Source organism: Callorhinus ursinus, unplaced genomic scaffold, assembly GCF_003265705.2.
Source record: "Callorhinus ursinus isolate GAN/ISIS: 27379988/994484 unplaced genomic scaffold, GSC_fseal_2.0 scaffold18, whole genome shotgun sequence".
Lineage (NCBI taxonomy): Eukaryota > Metazoa > Chordata > Mammalia > Carnivora > Otariidae > Callorhinus > Callorhinus ursinus.
Genome location: NW_027397080.1, coordinates 370,719 through 390,462, shown reverse-complemented (window position 1 = coordinate 390,462; position 19,744 = coordinate 370,719). Strand labels below are relative to the sequence as shown.

Genomic DNA, 19,744 nt, shown 5'->3' with positions numbered 1-19,744 from the left:
TTCCCATCTCCGAGGAAGATCATTTCCTTCTTTTTTGAGGCTCATCATTCTAGCTTTGCCCTAGACTCTTTCCTATCCTTTCCTTTCTTAGTCAGTTAAGTTCTCCTTTACTTCCCTGGGTCTGTAAACATGCTCAAGTAGCTCTCACCTTAAAACATTTTCTTAAGCCTCTGTCCAATTGTAGCTACTGCTTTGTGTTACTTTCCATTCATTCATGGTCACATTTTTCCAAAGCCTACCAATTAACTTCACTTCCTCATCTTCTACTCATTCATCAGACCCTTTATGCCCCTGAACCTACTTTTGAATGTACTATTGGCTTCCTAATTGCCAAAATAAGAAACTCTTGATTTTTCCTCTGTATCTGATACTGTTGACCACTAATCTTTAAAATTGTAATCTGGGGGGCGCCTGGGTGGCTCAGTTGTTAAGCATCTGCCTTCGGCTCAGGTCATGATCCCAGGGTCCTGGGATCGAGCCCTGCATCGGGCTTCCTGCTCTGCGGGGAGCCTGCTTCTCCCTCTCCCACTCCCCCTGCTTGTGTTCGTTCCCTCGCTGTGTCTCTCTCTTCAAATAAGTAAATAAAATCTAAATAAATAAATAAATAAAATTGTAATCTGGTTTTCCTACCTCTGTGATTACATACACTCATTATATTGACAGATCTCTAAATTTTTAGCCTGGAACTCTTATGAGTTCTAGACCCATATTTCCATCACCTATTGTACATTTCCACTTGCATGTCTTATGAACACTTTGGATGCATGGTGACTAAATTCATTTGCTTTCTGAATTCTGTCATGTAATGGCTCCATTATCCAACCAACCCAAACCTGTGTATCATCCTACTGGACCATTCTCTGTCTCCTAACGACAAATTACTATTGATTTTTACCTTCTGGAAATTTCTTTAACCTTCCTCTCTGTCCCATGCTAAGGTCACAGTCCTCTCTCACTTGGATATTGCAGCAGCTTCCTGATTCTTTACCTTTGGTCTTAACCTGTTTTCACATACTGCTTCCAGAATGAACGTGACAAAAATTCTGATTTTGCTTTTCATCACTTACAGGACAAGGCCAAGCTCTTTCAGGCTAGCATCCATATTTCTTCAGTATGACCTCTGCTGATTTTCTCAATCCCAGCTCTTAACTACATTAACTTAACTTAACTACAACCACCATCCTCTAGACAGGCTCAGGTTCTCAGTCCTCTAGTAGACCAGGCTTATTCCTTTGTTCCTATGTGGGACCTAGGAGCTTTCCCTTCTTTCTTTGTAAACCATCTATTCATTTTTTAAGATTCAGCTCAAGGATAATCTTTCAAGCTTTCCAACACTTCCCTCTACCATCCCTCTTGTGGGCCCTTGGGTATCATATACAGGTTTTTATTATTGTACCAATTAGTTTAGGTCTCTCCCACTAGACTATGAGCTCAAGAATAGGGATCATATTTGATTCTTCTTTGTATCCTTGTGTACAGGGCCTGGCCTAGGATACCCTAATGATATTTATTGAGTGAGAAAGACCTGGGCTTGGTGTGGAGCTCTGGTGAAGCTGCTGCAAACCTCAGCTCACTCTGAAGGAATGTAGCCAGGCCATGAAACCCTCCATTTGTACAGAAAATACCCTGGGTGAGCAGACATGTACCAGTTATGTTCCCAAGAGATAGACTGGGAAAATGGACTCAGCTGAGCAGACGTGCGGCTATAGGACTTGTAGTTTTATTTCCCCTTCTCTTGGGTGGCTATAGTTTCAAGCCCTAGGTTTTCCTGTCCGCTGTGTTTGGGGATGACTTAGCCATGCATCCCTTGGTCTCCCCACCCCAGGCAGGAACCATTGAGGAGAAGATCTTTCAGCGCCAGAGCCACAAGAAGGCACTGAGCAGCTGTGTGGTGGATGAGGAGCAGGATGTGGAGCGGCACTTCTCTCTGGGCGAGCTGAAGGAGCTGTTTACCCTGGATGAGGCTAGCCTTAGTGACACACATGACAGGTGAGTGGAGTGCCCTTACTGGCTGGTACCTCTGAATCCCCTGCACACATGGCGATGGGCACTGCAGTCACCACAGCTCTGTCCTCTGCCCCCAGGTTGCGCTGCCGCCGCTGTGTCAACCACCACCAGGTCCGGCCACCCCCTGATGGTTCTGACTGTACCTCAGACCTGGCTCAGTGGAACCATAACACTGATAAGCGGGGGCTCAAGGATGAGGTACTCCAGGCTGCCTGGGATGCTGCCTCCACTGCCATCACATTCGTCTTCCACCAGCGTTCCCATGAGGAGCAGCGGGGCCTCCACTGATAAACCAGTTGGTCTGGGTGTAGCTGTTAGAGGAAGGAGACAGGGAAAAGGGGCTCCTTGCCCCATAGGACCCTACTGAATTTTGTTCTCTGGGACAAAAATCATCAAGGAGGGCTGCGTGATGTTTGCCCAAAGTTTATTTTATAAGAAAAACTTTTTTGGTTAAAAAAAAGAAAGGAATAAAGGTATGAAAGGGACTGAGGCCTGGGAGCAGCATGGTAAGCCCAGCGGAGAAGACGCCTGGTAGTGGACACTCCTAAACTTCTCTAAAGCCTGGGTACCTGCTTGAGGAGGGAAAGCAGGAACCTCGGGCAGGGGGAGGGTAGCTGTCCCCAGTGACTTATGAGCACTGTAACCTGGCCCAGGGTTCCCAGAGTACTGGGCAAGGGGCCCAAAAGCTCTACACCCAGTTGTGGGAATGCCTTTGCTGAGCCCCATCAAGGCCTCCAGGACCTCAGTGCAAGGGAAGAAGGAAAAAAGAGAAAAAAAGGTGGCAGAAAGAGAAAGTATTGGTGTTTAGGAGTTCTGGGCAGCCCGTGTCACAGCCCATGTCTCAGCCCCTGCAAGCTGATGGTACTGAGCATGGGCCTGTGAAGCATAGGCCCCATCACATGGTGCTGACATAATCTGCGAAAGCCTGGGATGAGTCCCATGAGTCGCTAACCACGTGGCAAGTGGCCCGGAGCCGCCGAATGGCTTCCCTGGCTGTGACTGCATCCTGGTCCAGCCAGTTCTGGAAGAGGCGCAGGTGACCAAAGGCTCCACGGCCCCAGCGCTCCAGCCGCTTGGCGAACTCCAGAAGGCCATCTGGCTTGATGCAGTTGGAACTGGTAGGGGTGAGATGGATTAGACACCCAGGAAACAACTAATCCCTATATCCCTACAGCTCCATCCCTTGTCCCTTCCCCCTTCCCCATGTACCTGATGTCCAGCTGACAGAGAGAGGAGGATGAATCCTCTGAGAAAACATCTGCCAGGGCCAGCAGGCCAGCATTCCCTGGGGAGAAGGGGAGAAATGTCTATAACCGCCCAAGAACGGGGACCAAGGGTATCCCAACCCACTTCTGGTGGGAAGAAGCCCAGCCTCCTGAAGCTCCAGCATACAACTGTATTCCAACCCCCATGTTCCCAGTGGAGAGGCCTATGCCTTCATCCACTGAGTTTCTAAGTCAAAGGACTGGCTCCTTCCCCCTGCCCCTTCCCAGGGCCCTGCCCCTACCCAGGCGGTTCCCTGGCAGCCGGAGGCCCTTCAGTGTGGAGTTGCCCTTCATAGCAGCAACCATCTCAGGCAGAAATTGGGCCGGGCGCTTCTCAAACAGACGGCAGAAGGAGAAGGTAATCTCTGTCAAGAGAAATTAGAATAAATTCTGACGGCTAACATTAGGACTTGGTGCTGCCCCTCCTGCCCCAATTGGCCCTAGCAAGGGGTGTGAATGTTTTTTTATAGAAGCCCAGAAAGAGAAGGGAAATTTGTCCAAGACCCTAAGCAAGGCTGGAACTAAATCGGATTCAAACAAGAGACTGAGCCCAGATATTCACTTCTGGGAGGTTTTCTACATGAACAGTTCTCCATTTAATTTTTCTCCCCCTCTATCCACTGACTGCCCACTATGCAGGGGTGGGCATTAGGGGCAAGTCTATGAGGGGAGCCTGACCCAGCATAGTCATTCTTACCCACCACCATTATTTCTATCAGCCACTGAAAGGTAAGAAAAACTTGAGTGAGTTACTCTAAAAGTGAGTAATTTTCCCATGTTTAGTATAGGAGGAATTGCAGGTTCTATAGCCATTTTATAGTTGAGGATATAAGACCAAGAACAGTGGCTTCCTCTTTTCAGCGAGACAGTGGCAGAGCCACAGTGAAGACCCAGGAATGCCCCAGGTTCTGGATGAAGAACTTACCTTGAAGAGTCAGATTCTGTAGCAAAAAGAGCACCTCGCTCTGACAGTCAGCCAGATTCATGTCGTGGAAGCTCAGCCTCTTCAGGGCTAGGTTGTACTCTGCATGGGGGTAGAGGCCATGGGCTTTAACTTTCCCAAAGAATGATACAAGGTCTACCCTTCCTTTACCATTCTAGCTGGGTCCTACCTTTAAGTGTCTGTAACACAAGCCCAAAATCTTGGGGAGAGGCAAAGGTGGCACTATCCAGAGACAGCTGCTGCAGAGAACCTGAGGCCTTCAGCACAGAGCAGAGCAGTGGGGCTGGTTGGGCTCCCCGTGGAAATCCCATCTCCAGCTGTTCCAGGCAGTTTTCTGGATATGGTAGGGAGAAAAGATTGTAGCCGGCCATCTCCCTTCTACTCCCATAGCAGGTCCCAATCCTGTCCTTTAGAGATTTACTAAAAAATTTCATTCATCTACTTGTCATTGAGTATGCACTACACATTAGGTATTGTGCTAGGTTCTGGGAACAGAGCACTAAATGAGATTTAGTCCTTGCCCTTCTGGAGCTTTTAGTCCAGGAAGACTAGACTACTCAGGCAAGCAAATATTAGTGTGCAGGGCGGTGACATAGGAAACACAGGATCTAAGGGAATATAAAGAAGAGGGACCTAGACTGCCTTTCTAGAGACTAATCTGCCATGGTCACTTCCTACTGGGCTTATAGTGGTCTGGACTCTCCAGGCCATGGTTATCTTTGAACAACAGGCTCTAAAGGAATGAATTCAAGGAATGAGTGGTGCCACGCCTGGATTAGAGGTCTTTCCACCTTCCTCACACAAATGCACTTGCACATTTGTGTGGACACACACATACACACACACTGCTTCACCTGGTATCTCCTCATCTCCAATTATGTGGCTAGGGGGCCCCGCATTCCCTGGCACAGCAGGGTTGTCCCTCTGGCTGGGGTGATCAACACGGATAGAGAGGACCCGCAGTAGGGGCAGGGCTCGCACAATGGCACGTGTCAGCTCCAGGATGGGCAGTGGTGAGAACAGATCACTGAGATGCAGGGCACGGAGGCGGCATCCAGCCTGGCCTGACAGGGCCCGCAGACTGTCCAGCAGACGGAAGATGTTAGAGCCCAGGCCTATGGCAGGAAAGAAGTTAGGTCAGTCATGTGGGAGTGTCAGCAGGAGTAACATTCAGAGACAACTCCAGATACTTCTGTTGATAACTACCCTAACTCGAGCTTTGGATCAGGTTATTTAAAATCATTTGTCTCAACCATTCATTGTCTTGCTTTTTCCTCAGGTAACCAGCAAACTGATGTCTACTGTACTGGGCCATGCCCTCAAGCATCAGTGAGGGCAGTCACAAAACAAGATAGGACATGGAGGGTGGGGCAGGGAATCTTGTGCTGCCAGCTGAATGATAGGGCCAGGCCCAGAGGGCCACAGCAGACTCTGGACTTTTCTTATAGGTCACATGGAACATCTGAAATCTAAGCAGGGGAGTGACAATGACCCAGTAGGGAAAACTTTAAAGGGGTGGGAGTAGAGCAAAAAACGATAACCACATCCTACAAAAAAGAGCAGGATCCAGAAGGGTTAGAGCAGAGGCTTAATGCCTCAAAGCCAATATTATCTCCCCCCCTGGACTGAGCAGGTTCCTGTGGATTCATTCCTCCTGTTATACCTCACCCAGCACCTAGTAAATACAGTTTTTGCTAGACAGTGATGAGCAGATCTTATTCCTGCCTGTGTAGCCTGATGAACAGCAAAAGTGTGTGAGGGGAGCTGGGGAAGTGTATTATGGAAGCACAAAGGATGGGTATTTGGTACCCACACCAGCTTCTATCTAAAAACTTTGCAGTTGAGTCCTAAAGAACACGAAGGAACCAGGCTAAATGGAGGGAGAGGAGTGACCAGCAGGGAGAACTCAGCATATATAAAGGCCTGAAGGAAGAAGAGTGGCAGGTTCCAAGAACTGAAAAATACTCAATGTGACTGGTGTGTTAAGTATGGGGGGGGGGTGTTCAAGATGCCACTACAAAGGTAAGCAGGGGTGAGAACACGAATGACCTGTAGTAAAGTATGGTGACAGGAAACCATTGAAGGGTTTTTAAATGAATGAATGGCCTTTGCATTTAAAAAAAAAAAATGCTTGGGCTACAGAGTAGACAGTGAATTTGTATGGTGACTATGGAGTCAGGAGGAACTGTTGAATCCAGGTGAGAAGTAATGGTAGCTTGAATTAAGATGTAGAGATAAATAAGTGGGTTTGAGAGTTCTTAAAGACAGATGTGGTGCAAAAGAACCTGGCTGGCTTCTGGGTAGCTGAGAGCTGTGAGGTCACTGACAGAACAGGAGGAGGATCGGCATGGAGGGGAGACGATGCATTCAGGTTGGGGAATCTGTGGTTTATGAAATGATCTCTAGTTGTCACCTGGCTAAAATGGTTCTGGAGTTGGGGTGAAAGATCTGGACTGGACCAGTGTCATAGACTGGGGAGTCTTCAGCATAGCTGGCTTTTGAAACCAAGGGAATGGACAAAGTCATCCAGGAAGCATGTGTAAAATGGCAGAGCTCTGAGGAACTCTGAACATTAATAACAAATAATGTCCAGAAAGGGTAAAGAAAAAAAAATTGAGGTAGTGGAAATGAGAGTATTTGATGAAGGCTGTTTCATAGCAGCAAATGTCGCCAAGAATTAATGTAAGAGGGGGACTGAAAAGTATGTATTGGACTTAGCAACAAGGAGGACCTTGGAGAAGGCAGGCAGCATTAAGTAGTGGTTTAAAACCTTGGGATTCTGGAATCAGAATCTGGGTTTGAATCCTGGCTCTACAATTTACTAGTGAGGTTATCCTGGGCAACCCACTTGACCTCATAGGGTTGTTGTAAGGATTCAATTAATAGAATACTTAAATTGTGCCAGACACATACTAAGCAGTATATAAAAGTTAGTTCTTATTACTAAGGCATTTGAGAAAAAAGCTTTCCTAAGAAGGCAAGAGGGTATGGATCCAGAGCACAGGTAAGAGTTAGCCTTCGTTAGGATGGCCATCACTCCCACTGTGAAAGAGGAAAGGATGAGTGTAGATGTAGAATTCTAGGTTGGTTAACAATAAGCTGAAGTTATGTGTGATGGCTTCTATTTTTCTCTGAAGTAGGAGGTGAAGTCATCTGCTGAGAAAGGAAAAGGGGGTAACATTTAGAAGTAGTAGAGAGGAATGGGAGCTAATGTTGCAAACATAGGATTCATATAAGATTGATGATTGAATGTATAGTAGCACCAATCTGCACAGTTGCGTGATTTTTCTCCATCCATGCTCAGCAAGCTAGGTAGATTGGTGGATTTACCCAGAGTTGAAGTGTGGCTAGCTGGGCACAGCCAGGTGGGTAAGAACTGAGGACTGCTTCACAGGCTGCTCGTCTGATAAAGATGTGTTCTGTACCTTCTTGTCTGTACAGCTGCTTTGACAGGACTGGGGGGACAACCCAACCTTAGCCCTGGCTGGGCCTTGCATACACAAAACCTCTCCCACCTGCCTGTGGACTGCCTACCATAGCTAAAATGTACCCATTCTTCAGGTCCTCGCTGTCTCTCAGGAACCCCTGCTTACAGCTCTAAATCAAGCCTACAGACCTCATGTTCTTCCCCCACAGTGAAAGTCTGCCCCTATTTCATGTGTGTGCTTTCTGTCCCACTGTGAAGCAGGCAGGACCTCATCTGCAGCTTCTTGATCATATTCCCTATTCCCCTCCACAGGATTGGGCACACAGCTGGTGCCGCTGTGAGACCCATCCCTGCCCCTGCCGAGCACTCACCATTATAGGAGAGTGTGAGGCTCTCCAGAGACACCCAGGAGCTCAGCAGGTGGCACAGTGTCAGAGCCGCCTCCGTGGAGAGCGGAACTGTGAATAGCTCCAAGGTGGAAATGCTGCGGAATCGCTGGGAGGCCTCCAGTGCTGGAAGCCCCAGGCAGCTGGGATCTGATCCATCCAAAGCTCCACACGCCACTTCCCCGATCTCCATCTCTTCCCCATCCTCCTTCTCACCAGCCACAATGAAAACAAAGTCATACAGGTCTTCAGACTCTGCACCAGACCCCTGACGGGTGCGAGGACCCTTCTTCCCTGCAGCTCGCTTAAAACGCTTTAGGGGCTTGGGCTGTGGGGCTGAGCTAGCTGGAGCCCGTTTGGATGAGGATGTGGAAGAGGAGGCAGAGGAGGTGGTGGCTGGAGCAGAGGGTGGCCGCTTGGTGCCAGGAGCCTCGTGGGAGGTTGCTGGAGGGTGCAGATCCCTCTTAGGGTCTGTCCCACCTGCTGTCAGGCTCTCCTGTGTGCTCCGGCGTGTTACTCGGGTGGCAGGTGCAGCTCTGGCTGTCTGCTTGGCTTCGCTCTTCCGCCGAGAGGCCATCAGGGCTGCAGCACATCGCTCAGCAGCATCCCTGCGAGGCCGGCGTGAGCCCAGCAGGAGGGACCCTTCATCTCGGGATGGGGCCCGGCCTCGGGAGGCCTCTCCACAGAGGCGGCAAGGTGGGCCACCAGGGCCTGGCTGCCAGAAGCCAGCACTCATGGTGAGGATAAGGATGAAAAGGGCTGACTCAGGCACAGGCCAGGAGTACAGCGACACCTGGCTGACAGCCCCATGGTGAATAAGCTGATGCAGCAGCTGCCGAAGTGACTGCTGAGCAGCCACATCAGAGAACAGCAGGTGGCGGAACTTGAGGGTGTGCAAGGAACTGGCCAGGGTCTCCAGAACCCTGCGGTTGGGCTCAGCCACCAGCTCAGTTGCACCCTGCAGCATATTGCAGATGGTGAGCTGCCGGACATGGCGGGAGCTATGCAGAAGTGGTGAGAAGCGCTGGTCACAGAGACGCCTGTCAGAAGATACATCAATGGTCCCACGTAGAACATGGGAAAAAAAGGCCTCCATAAACTTGGCTCGCCAACAGGTCACACTCTGAAAGCAGAGAACATGCCAGACGGCTGTGATACTAAGAGGGTACCCTGCTGAACCATCATCCCGGGTTCTTCCCTTCCAATAGCTATTTGCTGAGCAAGGCAACATTCTAAATAATTTACACAAATTCATTTAATCTTCACATCTTTGAGGTATGTATTACTACTAGTCCCATTTTACAGTTAGGAAAAAACAAGGCACAAAGGTTGTTACTGCCTGTGGTTACACAGGTAAGTGGTAGAATCAAGATTGAACCCAGGAAATTTGGTTCCAGAGAATATTTTGCTATAGTGCCTGCCGTTCAAGTGAAACAATCCTGTAACTTCTTCCATGTCTGTTTCTAGAACCTGATCCTAACTTCCCATTCTTATCATTACCATCTTTGTTCAGACCCTTATCACCTCACACCTGACCACTTCATTTGCTTCCTGAATGCTCCCCCATCTCCTTTTCCCCTTCCCAAACTTTTGTGCAAGTCCACTGGATTCATCTTTGTAGAACATGTCTGATTACATTCTGCTTTAACCCCCGCCGCCCCACTGCCGCCCGCCCAAGTCCACTGCTGAGGGCTAATCTGAAGTTCCTCAGCCTGGCAGGGAAAGCCCTGCACAATATGGCCTCTGTCTATCTGAGAAGCTTTCTCTCTCACATCTTGCTCACATGAATGCTTTGCTCTGGCCAAATTGATCACCTTACTGACCCAAACCTGCCTTCTTATGCCCTTTCCTACATCTGCCAGAAATGCTCTTCATTGCTGGCTTCCTGAGAGGACCTACAAACATTTTACTCTTGTTGAGGCTGTTCGTCTGTGTCTCTTTGTATGCCCCCTTCTACTCCTGTCCCTGCCTCTGCTACTCTGATTATTCAGGTCTTAAACACTGGTAGACCTGTCTCACGGTGTTGAGTCTCTTCGCTTGTGTACATGTTTTATCCCAACCAGATTAGAAATTCCTGGAGATCAGGGTCCAAATCTTAGATTGGTTTTCTCCAAGTCAGTAGTTATTGGCTTTGATGCATATGAGACTTCATCAGACTATTCTGGTACATTTAGAAGAACTCTGAATGCAAGTAATTCTCAGCCTTTGGTGCATATCAGAATTGACTGTGGAGCTTTTCTTTTTTGAAAATTTATATGCCAGGTATCCAGACTTGGGAATTCTCTTATGTTACATCTGCAGTAAGGCCCATGCATTTTTGTTTTTTAAACCTCCCCCAGATGATTCTGATGTATACAGGTTTGCAATTACTGCCCCACCCTCACCACAAGAGGGCACACAGACTTCCTTAAGTCCCCATTCTCTCCTAAGGTACAGAAAAAAGTCTGCTGACTTTGATACAGGTGTCATCTCTGCCACTATACTCAACCTCTTGAACCTCTTTCTTCTGTAAAATGTGGATAATATCACTCGCTTCACAAGTTTGTTGTGAAGATCAAACGAGACCATGCAAGTGAAAGCACTTCATAAACTGTAAAATACAAAATGTTATTTCTGTTACTGCTAATGGTAATAATTGGTCTGGATGGGCAATGTGAAATGGACTTGATGGAGGCAGAGCCTGTTAAGCAGGGTGCTTATTCAGCCTGAAGCAAGAGATACTGGGGGCCTGAGGTTCCTCAAGACTAAGGGACACTTCTCTTTGGTACTTACCCTACCTCTATGCATTCCCTCATACCAGAGTGACCCTCAATTTCTATCTGAGGTTCTTGGCAGGAGTTGGGCCCCTATGGTTCTCAGCAAAAGTGTCATTCGCTTTGCCCTGGCTATTCCCCATGACATTGCCCGCTGTGGTAATAATCAGGAATGACTTCATGTTTGAGCCAACTGCATGGTAGCAACAAGAAGGAAGGACCTCTCTCACCAGCAACAGTGGGGGCGTTGGGGGACCAGGAAAAAATACCTGGCAACCAAATCTCCACTCAGCCTCGAGTAGAAGCAGAGAGGGTATTCCTGAATCCTACCTCACTCTAACACTTTTTCTACACATTTGCTGGCCCATGCTCACAGCCTTGGAAAACACTTGCAGGTAACCTAGCAAGGCTTTAACTTCACAAATGAGACATTCTAGGCCTAAAATATGGACAAAGATGTGAACTAAGATGTTATGGCTACTTCTGACCATAAGGCATGTGGAATATGTAGTTTAGATAACTATTAGTGTTGTTTTTCACACATTTTATTGGTTGATGAAGACAGTGGGAGAGAATATTTGAAACTGGAACACCCCAGACATGTGATAACTGCAGTGAGAACAGCATGACATAGTGATTAAGAGCATGAGCTCCAGAGCCACACTGCCTCAACTTGAATCCTGAGTCTGCCATTCTGTAACTATAACCTCAGACAAGCTGCTTCACCTCTTTCTGCCTCAGTTTCGTCATCTGTAAAGTGAGAAAATAACCTATCTACATCAGACAGTTGTTAAGGATTAAATGAGTATCTGAAGTTAATTACAACAACTATCTCAATTATGAGCAGACAGTAGTTCACTGCATTTTATTCCATCACCACCTTTTAGAAGAATCTCTGCTAAAACTTCAAAGCTGAGAAATAGCTAAGAGATCTAGCTCAAGCCACTCATTTTGTGTACTTGTACACTATCGCTCAGGGAATGCAAAGTGATTTAAACACATTCTTTTGGGCAAGAGTAGGGGAAATGAGGCACCACCAAAGAGGTGAAATGACACTTGCCTACCAACACAGTCCTTGGCCCATCCACAGCCTGGTGGCTCAGGCACTAGTTGGGGAGGAAGTGGGTATACAAACTAGGGAAGGCTAAATATTTTCTTGTACTACACAGAGCCAGCAAATGTTCATAAACTATTGTCCACTATTTTTCTGATAACAGAAATATTGTTTGTGGAAAATCTGTAAACCCATTCTTTCGAGTGTATATGTAAATGTGAATAGCTATAGACAATTGTTTTTATAACATTGAGACAATTCTGAATAGTTTCAAATGCTGGGCTTTTAAAACATTATGCCACCGTGTCATTACCTTTTTACCACCATGTATCTAAATGTTTTCAGAATATGACTTTATTAATATTTTGAAAATATGAATAATCAGCAATTCCTGCATATTGAATAAATTGTTTCTACCTTTTTTATATTAAGTTGCTGTAATGAACATCTTGAAATAAATCTTCATGAGTATTTGTTTTTATATACTATAAATTCTAAGAAATAGAATTTCTAGCCAAATACTATATATTTTATATACATAAATAAGTATATATTTTTATACTATATTACATGTACTTATTTTTATATAATAAATGTATATATATGCTTATTTAAGAGTTACATACTTTCTCTTTTTTATTTTCGAGATTCAATATATTTTATTGGAGATTTTTATATATTTTGTGACTTGTCCCAATCTTTACTTATTCTACTGGGATAGTTTGTCTTATTCCCGCTATCCTCTTGTTTTACAAATATTGTTGCAAACATTCTTAGTTTATGTACCTTTTAAATAGTGTTGGCATTTTATATCGCCAAATATGTCCATGCTTTTTTGATTCTGCCCATATAATAATTAACACTCTCCATCTTGAGATTAGATAACCAGTCACCTTTATTCTTTTTTTAGTTCTGTGCTTGTACTTTTTACAATTTAATCTTTAATCCATATAGAAACTGAGTATATTGTAAACTGAGGCTCTAAATTTATTTTTTCCAAATAGTTAACCAATAACCAGAGATTCATTTATTGAATAATCCTTCATGTCCCCATTGCTTTGTCTCCAGAATATCTATTTTATTCTACAGATCTCTTAATACACATACACTAGTACTACACAGTTTGAAATTCTGTTTCTTTATAAGCAATCAGGGGCTATCTCTATCTCGTTCACTACTGTATCCCTAGAACCTAGTACAGTGCCTGGAATTGAGCAGGCACTCGATAAGTGTTTCTGAATTAGGAAGTTAAGGTTATTGTCATGTAAAACTGGGAAGCAGAAGAATGTACCCTTTGGAATGACCTCTGTCTAGGGGACTGTTAGGCTACCAAGCCTGGGGCTTTCTTAATGTTCTGAAATGCTCTGAGACAAGAAAAGATAACAAACTACCAGGAAGCCTGAGATAATATTGGAGAAAAAAAGCTTACTCTAAACGAAAGATGTTACAATCTCCATCATCTGCTAGTCAACCATACTGCGTGGGTAACCGTGGGACAAAGTGAATCTCATGCATCTTTAAGTTTCAGGAAACTTAGTATTTTCTAATCTTGCATCCACTTTTCTTCCTCATAAGGCCTAATTCCTGTACAGCCTGAGGACTTTCTTGGGCCTTAGCATTATTGCACTGAACTTCAGGAGTTGTGTCCAGATCTAGAAGTAGGAAAGCTGAAGGATATGGAGCTGAATGTTGCTGAACCCAGCGCATCCCCAGAAATTAAATCAATGATAAGAACTTGTTTTCTTATCATTTGGCCTCATCCACCATTTAAAGCTCAGTTCAAATACTACTTCCCACGAAAGACTCATGCTCCCTTCTCCCTCAACCTCTTTGCTATTGTCATACCACTTATCCCACCATGCACGATGTATTTGTTTGCAGGTTTCCCTGCTAAATGTGAGAGATTAGTGTCTGTGCTTCCAATAGCTAACATAAGACCTGGTGTGTGGTAAGTTTAGTAAATGTTTATTGAACTCAATCTGTTCTGTCCCCTAGTTATGGAGCAGCAGAAGAAATTCTGCTTAAATAAGAGCAAGTTATACCTGAACCAATGAATAACAGAATCTCAGGGCTAAAAGGAGCCCTAGAGTCATCTTCTAACCTCTCTTAAAATGCTGAATTTCTTCTACAATACCCTTGTGTCAGGTAGTTATCTAAACTCTATCTGAACACTTAGAGATGGGAAGCTTCTTAGCTCTGGCATTAGCTTGTTTCATCATAAGCTCAGAGTTTAAAAATTCTACATTCAGTTTAGCAGAAATTTATTCTCCTTTAGCTTCCACTAGAACAAGTCTATTATCCCTCTTTTACGTGAGAGTCATTCAAATATTTCGAGATAGTTCATGTTCCCCAGATCTTCTCTTTTTCAGGAAAAACATCTCCAGTCTTCCAAATGTGACTCACGTGATGGCCTTGACTTCTTTCTCCATACTCCAGAGCCAGGCAGGCTTATCATCCCCCTTGTCCTTCAGCTTATATTATAGTTACATTGATTCACATAGCTCAGAGGAAAGTCATTATATGAGTAGCTTTAGCACACTGTTGACTAAAACCCCCTTAATCTTTTTCATACAAGTTGCTGCTAAGCCAGACCCCTCCACCTCCTACCCTGAGGTCATACAATTGGAATTTTTTAGACTTAAGTAAAACATTGGTTTATTCTGTTAAATTTCATCTTGTCAAGTTTGACCACTGCTCCAGCCCTGTCAAGACCTCTATGAATCTGGGTTCTGCCATCCATTGTGATCACTACCTTTCCCTGTTTTGTGTTATGTGCAAACACGGTGAGGAATCAAGTCAGTGACAAATGCCAAATGCTTGTGACAAGCCATCAGAGCCAAGAACCCTGTGACAAGCCTTTCCTCCCAAATTCACTCCATCACTGTCCCTGCACTTTACCAGTACCCAGCTTGTGTTTATAAGCTATTCCTGCTTTCACTGTGCAAAGTCAGGCCAGAGTTCTACCTGGTGCCTTAACTTACTTCCAAACTGGAAGGCCTTGTCTTCATCAGCTCATCCCATAGTCGGCGCCAGATGGCCTGAGTGGAGAGGCCTGTGGGGAGAAATATCACATTTACTTGGCTGCTCTTTGGCCACCATGGGTGAGGTACATCAGCTTTTAATGTTGTCCTTCTCTGGGTTCACAGGAGCTAGTAAAGAGCACTGGCTCTAAAGACAGACTGCCTGGGTTTAATATCAGCAAACCACACTCTAGCTGTGTGACCTTGGGCAAGTTTACCTAATTTTTTTGTACCTCAGTTTCCTTATCTGTAAAACGTAGTTAATAATAGCTATTTCATAGAGTTGTTGAAAAGGTTAAATGAATTTCTCCAGGTAAAGTACCTACAACAGTGCTTGGCGTATCTGGATTAGTTAGATGAATGTTAGCTGTTAACAGATCTGTCCAATGAGGGGTTTGGAAGACAGCACGGTAAAATAGAAAAATGAGTCAGAAGGTCTGGGTTTCAGTATGGCTTAGCTATGAATTGTGTGCCTGTGGTCTCACTTGTATTAGTATAACTGGGATCATTTACTTGCTTTGTGTTTCACTGGACACTCTGAGGAATCACATAAGAAAGTAGGTGTGAGGGTACTTTTTGAAAAGCATGAAGTTCTATGCAGGTATCAGGTGTAATATTTACCTGAAGAACATCATGGTGCCTTGCTTACAATCACTGAGAACAAGAGAGAAAGACACTTACCTTTCTTGAGGGCAGTTTCCTCAATCCTCTCCAAGTAATATATATTGAGCAGAGGTAAGATGCTTTGAAGTATTGGGCCTGGGAGGGCTACAAAAACCAAAACACAAAATTTACTTTTTTCTCCCAGGGTTCCAAGCATTACTTATCCTACTGGAAAGGAAAACAGAAGAGCAGGCTTCTCATTTGGCAAATGGAACCTGCAGAAACTAACCTAAGTCTAATTCAAACTCTAGCCTACTTATCTTCAGCCACTTAGTTGGCAGCTGGAATTCCAGGGGCATGCACATCTTCAAGGATGAGATAATAAAGCAAGCGGATATGCTCATTTAGGAGCTCCTCAGTTCACTTCTGCCTAGCATAATGAACTATTCTGCATTTAAAAGGTCCCATTGGATAGTGTGATAAAAACATCCATCATAATCTGGGCCCTACCAACTTCTCCAGCTCCCTGCTTTGCCTCCTCTATTTCAGCCACACTAAACTACTTTTTTCATTTACCTAACATGTTACACTGCTTTTGGCCTCTGTGCCTTTGTCATGCTGCTCTCTACCAGGAATGTCCTTGCCATTTTCAACATATCAACTACTCATCTTTCAAGTATCATATGCCCTTTATTAAGCCTTTTCTGAATTCCCTTCCCACTCTTCCAGGCTGGTGACTCCCATTCTTTGGGCCCCTACTGTATCCTGAACTAGTACTTTCCTATGAATAATAGAAATAATTAGGCCCTAACTCTAAATTCAACATATCATAAAAACAAAACTTGTTCTTGCTGATGTCTAGATTTGAGAGGCTTTATAGTATTGACTAAATGGTTTAGTCTCTAGAGTTGGACAAACCTGGGTGAAATTCTGATTCTATTACTTAATTATGAATCCTTGGGCAAATTAACAACTTTAAGACTCGGTTTCCTCAATTTTAAAATGGAGGTAGTAGTAACTCCCTCATAATATTGTTAGAAAAATTTAAAAAAATCATGCTGGTAATCTTTTTAAGACCATGTCTGGCCATAATAAGCTCACTAAATGTTGTTTATTATTATTCTTATCTGTCAACAGCCTCTCTGTCCTGCCAAGAACAAGTCTTAGATCTTACAGTATACCATATCTAAGGAAAATCTTTCAAAACTTCTATTCTAGGATCTCCCTTTATCTTTACTTGTAGAATAATTGAATCTTGATGTCCAAGAGTCTAGTATAATTCTTTGTACATAGTACTCAGTGTACCTGCTGAATGAAAGTATTAATTCCCTAAGCTATTACATTAATGTAGGCCCCTACTGCATTCAAGATAAAGTCCAAGCTCTATATCCCGGCATTCAAGGTATAACATACCTATTCTACTTGTTTCCTCACTGTATCCTTTCCTGCTGCCTCTACTCACTTTACCCTTCTCTCTCCCTACACAAAGCAACCCTAGTCCACTGCCTCCAGGAAGCCTTTCTTGGCTGTTAGCCCACATTGAGACCTTCCTCCAAAACAGCACTTCTTAGCAGGCCTTTTACTTGGCTCTCCTAAGAGGCCTAACTTGATTCAGCTTTTTCTGTGACTGTTTACCTGGTCTAGGCCCATAGGAGCTCTTTCTCCTCTGTTCCTCCAATCTGCTCTGTTTAGCCATCCCCTCTCACAGCCCCTGGGGATTCTCATCCTCTATTATCCACAAACCCCCTCTTCCTTTCTACATTCCTCTTAAGCCAGGCTCTTCCTTGCTTCTTTCCAGCCTACACCTTTAATGCTTCCTCTTCCCAACTCCAGGCCTCCACACCCGGTCCTCTTCCCTCCTAGCCAAGTTTAGCATCCTAGAAGCTCCAGGCTAATACAGCCAATCTTCTCTGCCTTCTTCCACATTTTTCTGAGGACTTTTCTGAGCACCCTGCCCAGTTCCACTGAGACTTCTCCTGTTTCCCATGGGTCAGCCTGACCCTTCTTTCAGCTGTTGGCACAGGGCCTCCACAATCCCCTCCCCCCCCCCCACCAGCTTGAGGACTTCTAACAGTCTTCCCCACTGCAGGAAGACACTTGGGCCTCTTCAGGATCAGTGCCCCACCCCCACCTCACCAAGGGCCTGCTCCCATCCCTGGGCCTTCTTTAACCAGTCCCCACAGCTCTGGGGCTTATTCCTGGAGGCCCAACCCCCCAAACTCTAGGGCCTTTTCTTCACAGCCACCTCCTCAGTGTGCAACCCCCCAACCCCCAATCCCAGGACCTCAAGCCCTCACTCCTGACCTTACCAGGGCCTTCCTCCTGGCAAAGACACTACCACCACTTCCGAGGCCTTCTCCAGAACCCCACCCCCTCACCCCCTCAAGGCCCGAGGCCTTCTCTCCTGCCACTCCCTCCCCCTTCCCTGGGCCCTAGGCCTGGCCTGGATCTCCTCACCCAACTTCAGCCCTGGCCTCTGGACGCCACCCCCTCACACCACCAGTCTGTCAGGCCCAAGGCCTCCCTCAGCCCCTGTGCGGGCAGGCCTACCCCCCAGAGCTTTCACGCTCCTCTCTCTCACTCTCACCATCGGTGTTCGCAAGGCCGACCCGAGTTGTTCTCATCAGCTGCCGGTCTGGGTCCAGCGGCGCCCACTCCACAGCCCGGCCTCCCCGTGCCCATCGGCTGCGGGCCTCCTCCCCGGCACTACCCGGCCCGCGCCGGCCCGCCCGAATCCCAGGCCCACCGGCCCCTCGGCCCAGCGCCGCGGGCCCGCCTTTGCCGCTCAGCCTGGGGCGCCCTCAGCCCAGGCCGGGCCGTCGGGCCGCGCGGCAGCTTTCAGGCCCGGGGCCTCTTTTCGCTCGCACTCAGCCCAGGGCCTCCCAGCGGCGACGCGCCCCCTCCCAGCCGGGATCCCGGGGCCGTCGCCCCGCCTGGGGCCTCGCTGGCCCTTCCCGCCTGTCCCGTCATTCGGGCCTCCCTCGATTGCTGACCCGCTCCGGCCTCCCTTCACCCGCTCCGGGCCCTTCCTCCGCTCAGGCCAATCCGAGGGGCCTCCGGCGCTCCCTGCCCTGCCCGTCAGTCCAGCGCTCAAGCGATTTGGCACCCGAGGCCCCGGTCGTCAGTGCGCTCCCTTCAACCCTGGGTCGTCGGACAGGCCTCGGCGCCCCCGGCCCTTCGGCCTCTCCCCCCAGCCCCTCGCTCTCCAATCCGCTGGGCTGCCTTTGCCCATCAGCCTGGCCTCCGGAGTCCCGGCACCCGCGGTCTGTCAAGCAGACACAGGAGGCCCCGCGCGTCAGTCAGGTTAGGTGGCCCCGGGCCTGGCCTCCTTGCCTTAGGCCGGGCCTCCCAACCTCGGCCCCCGCCCCCAAGCAGCCGGGCCATCCCTGCCCGTCGGTTCGACATCCGAGACTCCCCAGCCCGGCCCGACCCGAGCGTCAGTTCGGTGCTCACGGCCGGCCCGTCATTCCAGCCTCTGTCTCCCGGGCCCTGCCTGTTTGGCCCCAGACCGGGCCTCCTGGCCTCGCCCCCCGCGCCCCCCAGCCAGGCCGCGGTGCGCATCCACCTGCCGATTTGGTCCCCGCCTTTACTCTGTCCAGCCCGGTCAGGCACGGAATTCATGTTCCGACCCGACGGTGTGGCTTCCAGTGCCCCGGGCTGGGCCTTGCCCCAGGCCTCCCGGCCTCGCCCCCCGCGCCCCCCGGCCGCTGGGCCGCCTCCGCTCGTTGCCAGAGGTAGCCCCTCACCCCGCGACTTACCCCACACCCCGCTCTCCAGAACCCCCATATGGGCGCTCACCGCCCGCCCGCACAGCTCGAACAGGGCGGGGGGAGCGCTGGGGCCCGAGGCCGAGCTCTTCGCTGGCGCCGCCTCCCGGGACGTGGCCTCCATGGTCGTTGCCGCCGCTACCTCACAGAACCAGCAACTCCGGGCGCGCCAGGCCTCGGGCGCCGCCATCTTGGGGAGGTGCGCGAGCCCGAGAGTGGCACCCGCGGACCGCCATCTTGAAAAGGTCAGCAGTTAGGACGGTTTCATCAGCGATGTAGGTAAGACTGGGAACTGCGCTAAAGGAACATCGGATGGATCCGCATTCTTTCCAAGTCTCTTAGAAGCCAATACTTTAAATAAATCCTTAGATCGATGTAGTTGGCCCTGGCACGATTAAGGGGACATTACTTAGCAAATCCTCCTGAGGCGCAAATACCAGTTCCCCCTATCCCCTGCCTTTGGACGGTAGTATATGCCAATCCGAGCGTGTGTTCACGACTACGACGAGTCTGCCGCAC

At 47.6% G+C, this 19,744-nt stretch overlaps 2 protein-coding genes across 5 annotated transcripts in view; one reads left to right on the top strand and one right to left on the bottom strand.

Annotated features, from left to right (window-relative positions):
• RAD54L (RAD54 like) overlaps positions 1–3,673 on the top strand; it is a 28,562-nt gene extending 24,889 nt beyond the window's left edge. For all 3 annotated transcript variants that reach the window (XM_025855933.2, XM_025855934.2, XM_073902668.1), the window contains 2 exons: positions 1,826–1,989; positions 2,085–3,673. In XM_025855933.2, coding sequence (XP_025711718.1) covers positions 1,826–1,989; positions 2,085–2,295 — 375 coding nt within the window. In that variant the 3' untranslated portion in view covers positions 2,296–3,673. The remainder of the gene's footprint in view (positions 1–1,825; positions 1,990–2,084) is intronic.
• Positions 2,415–19,676, bottom strand: LRRC41 (leucine rich repeat containing 41). 2 transcript variants are annotated; one of them, XM_025855932.2, is made up of 10 exons: positions 19,217–19,676; positions 15,537–15,623; positions 14,817–14,887; positions 8,014–9,151; positions 5,070–5,330; positions 4,385–4,549; positions 4,198–4,296; positions 3,515–3,637; positions 3,217–3,292; positions 2,415–3,122 (listed from the first exon to the last, which is right to left on the bottom strand). In XM_025855932.2, exons 1-10 carry the CDS (start codon positions 19,413–19,415, stop codon positions 2,903–2,905), a joined length of 2,439 nt encoding a protein of 812 aa, XP_025711717.1. In that variant the 5' UTR covers positions 19,416–19,676; the 3' UTR covers positions 2,415–2,902. The 2 variants fall into 2 exon arrangements, with proteins under 2 accessions (XP_025711717.1, XP_073758768.1); XM_073902667.1 differs by lacking the exon at positions 19,217–19,676 and adding an exon at positions 18,046–19,114.
• Between the last annotated feature and the right edge of the window lie 68 nt (positions 19,677–19,744).

What these genes read in the sequence shown, in the direction of transcription:
- LRRC41 (XM_025855932.2), bottom strand. Translation starts at nt 19,415, where the DNA reads ATGGCGGCGCCCGAGGCCTGGCGCGCCCGGAGTTGCTGGTTCTGTGAG. An exon ending in GGAAACTGCCCTCAAGAAAG is followed by an intron (nt 14,888 to 15,536) that starts GTAAGTGTCTTT and finishes TTCTCCCCACAG; the next exon opens with GCCTCTCCACTCAGGCCATC. An exon ending in CAAGGCCTTCCAGTTTGGAA is followed by an intron (nt 9,152 to 14,816) that starts GTAAGTTAAGGC and finishes CTCTGCTTTCAG; the next exon opens with AGTGTGACCTGTTGGCGAGC.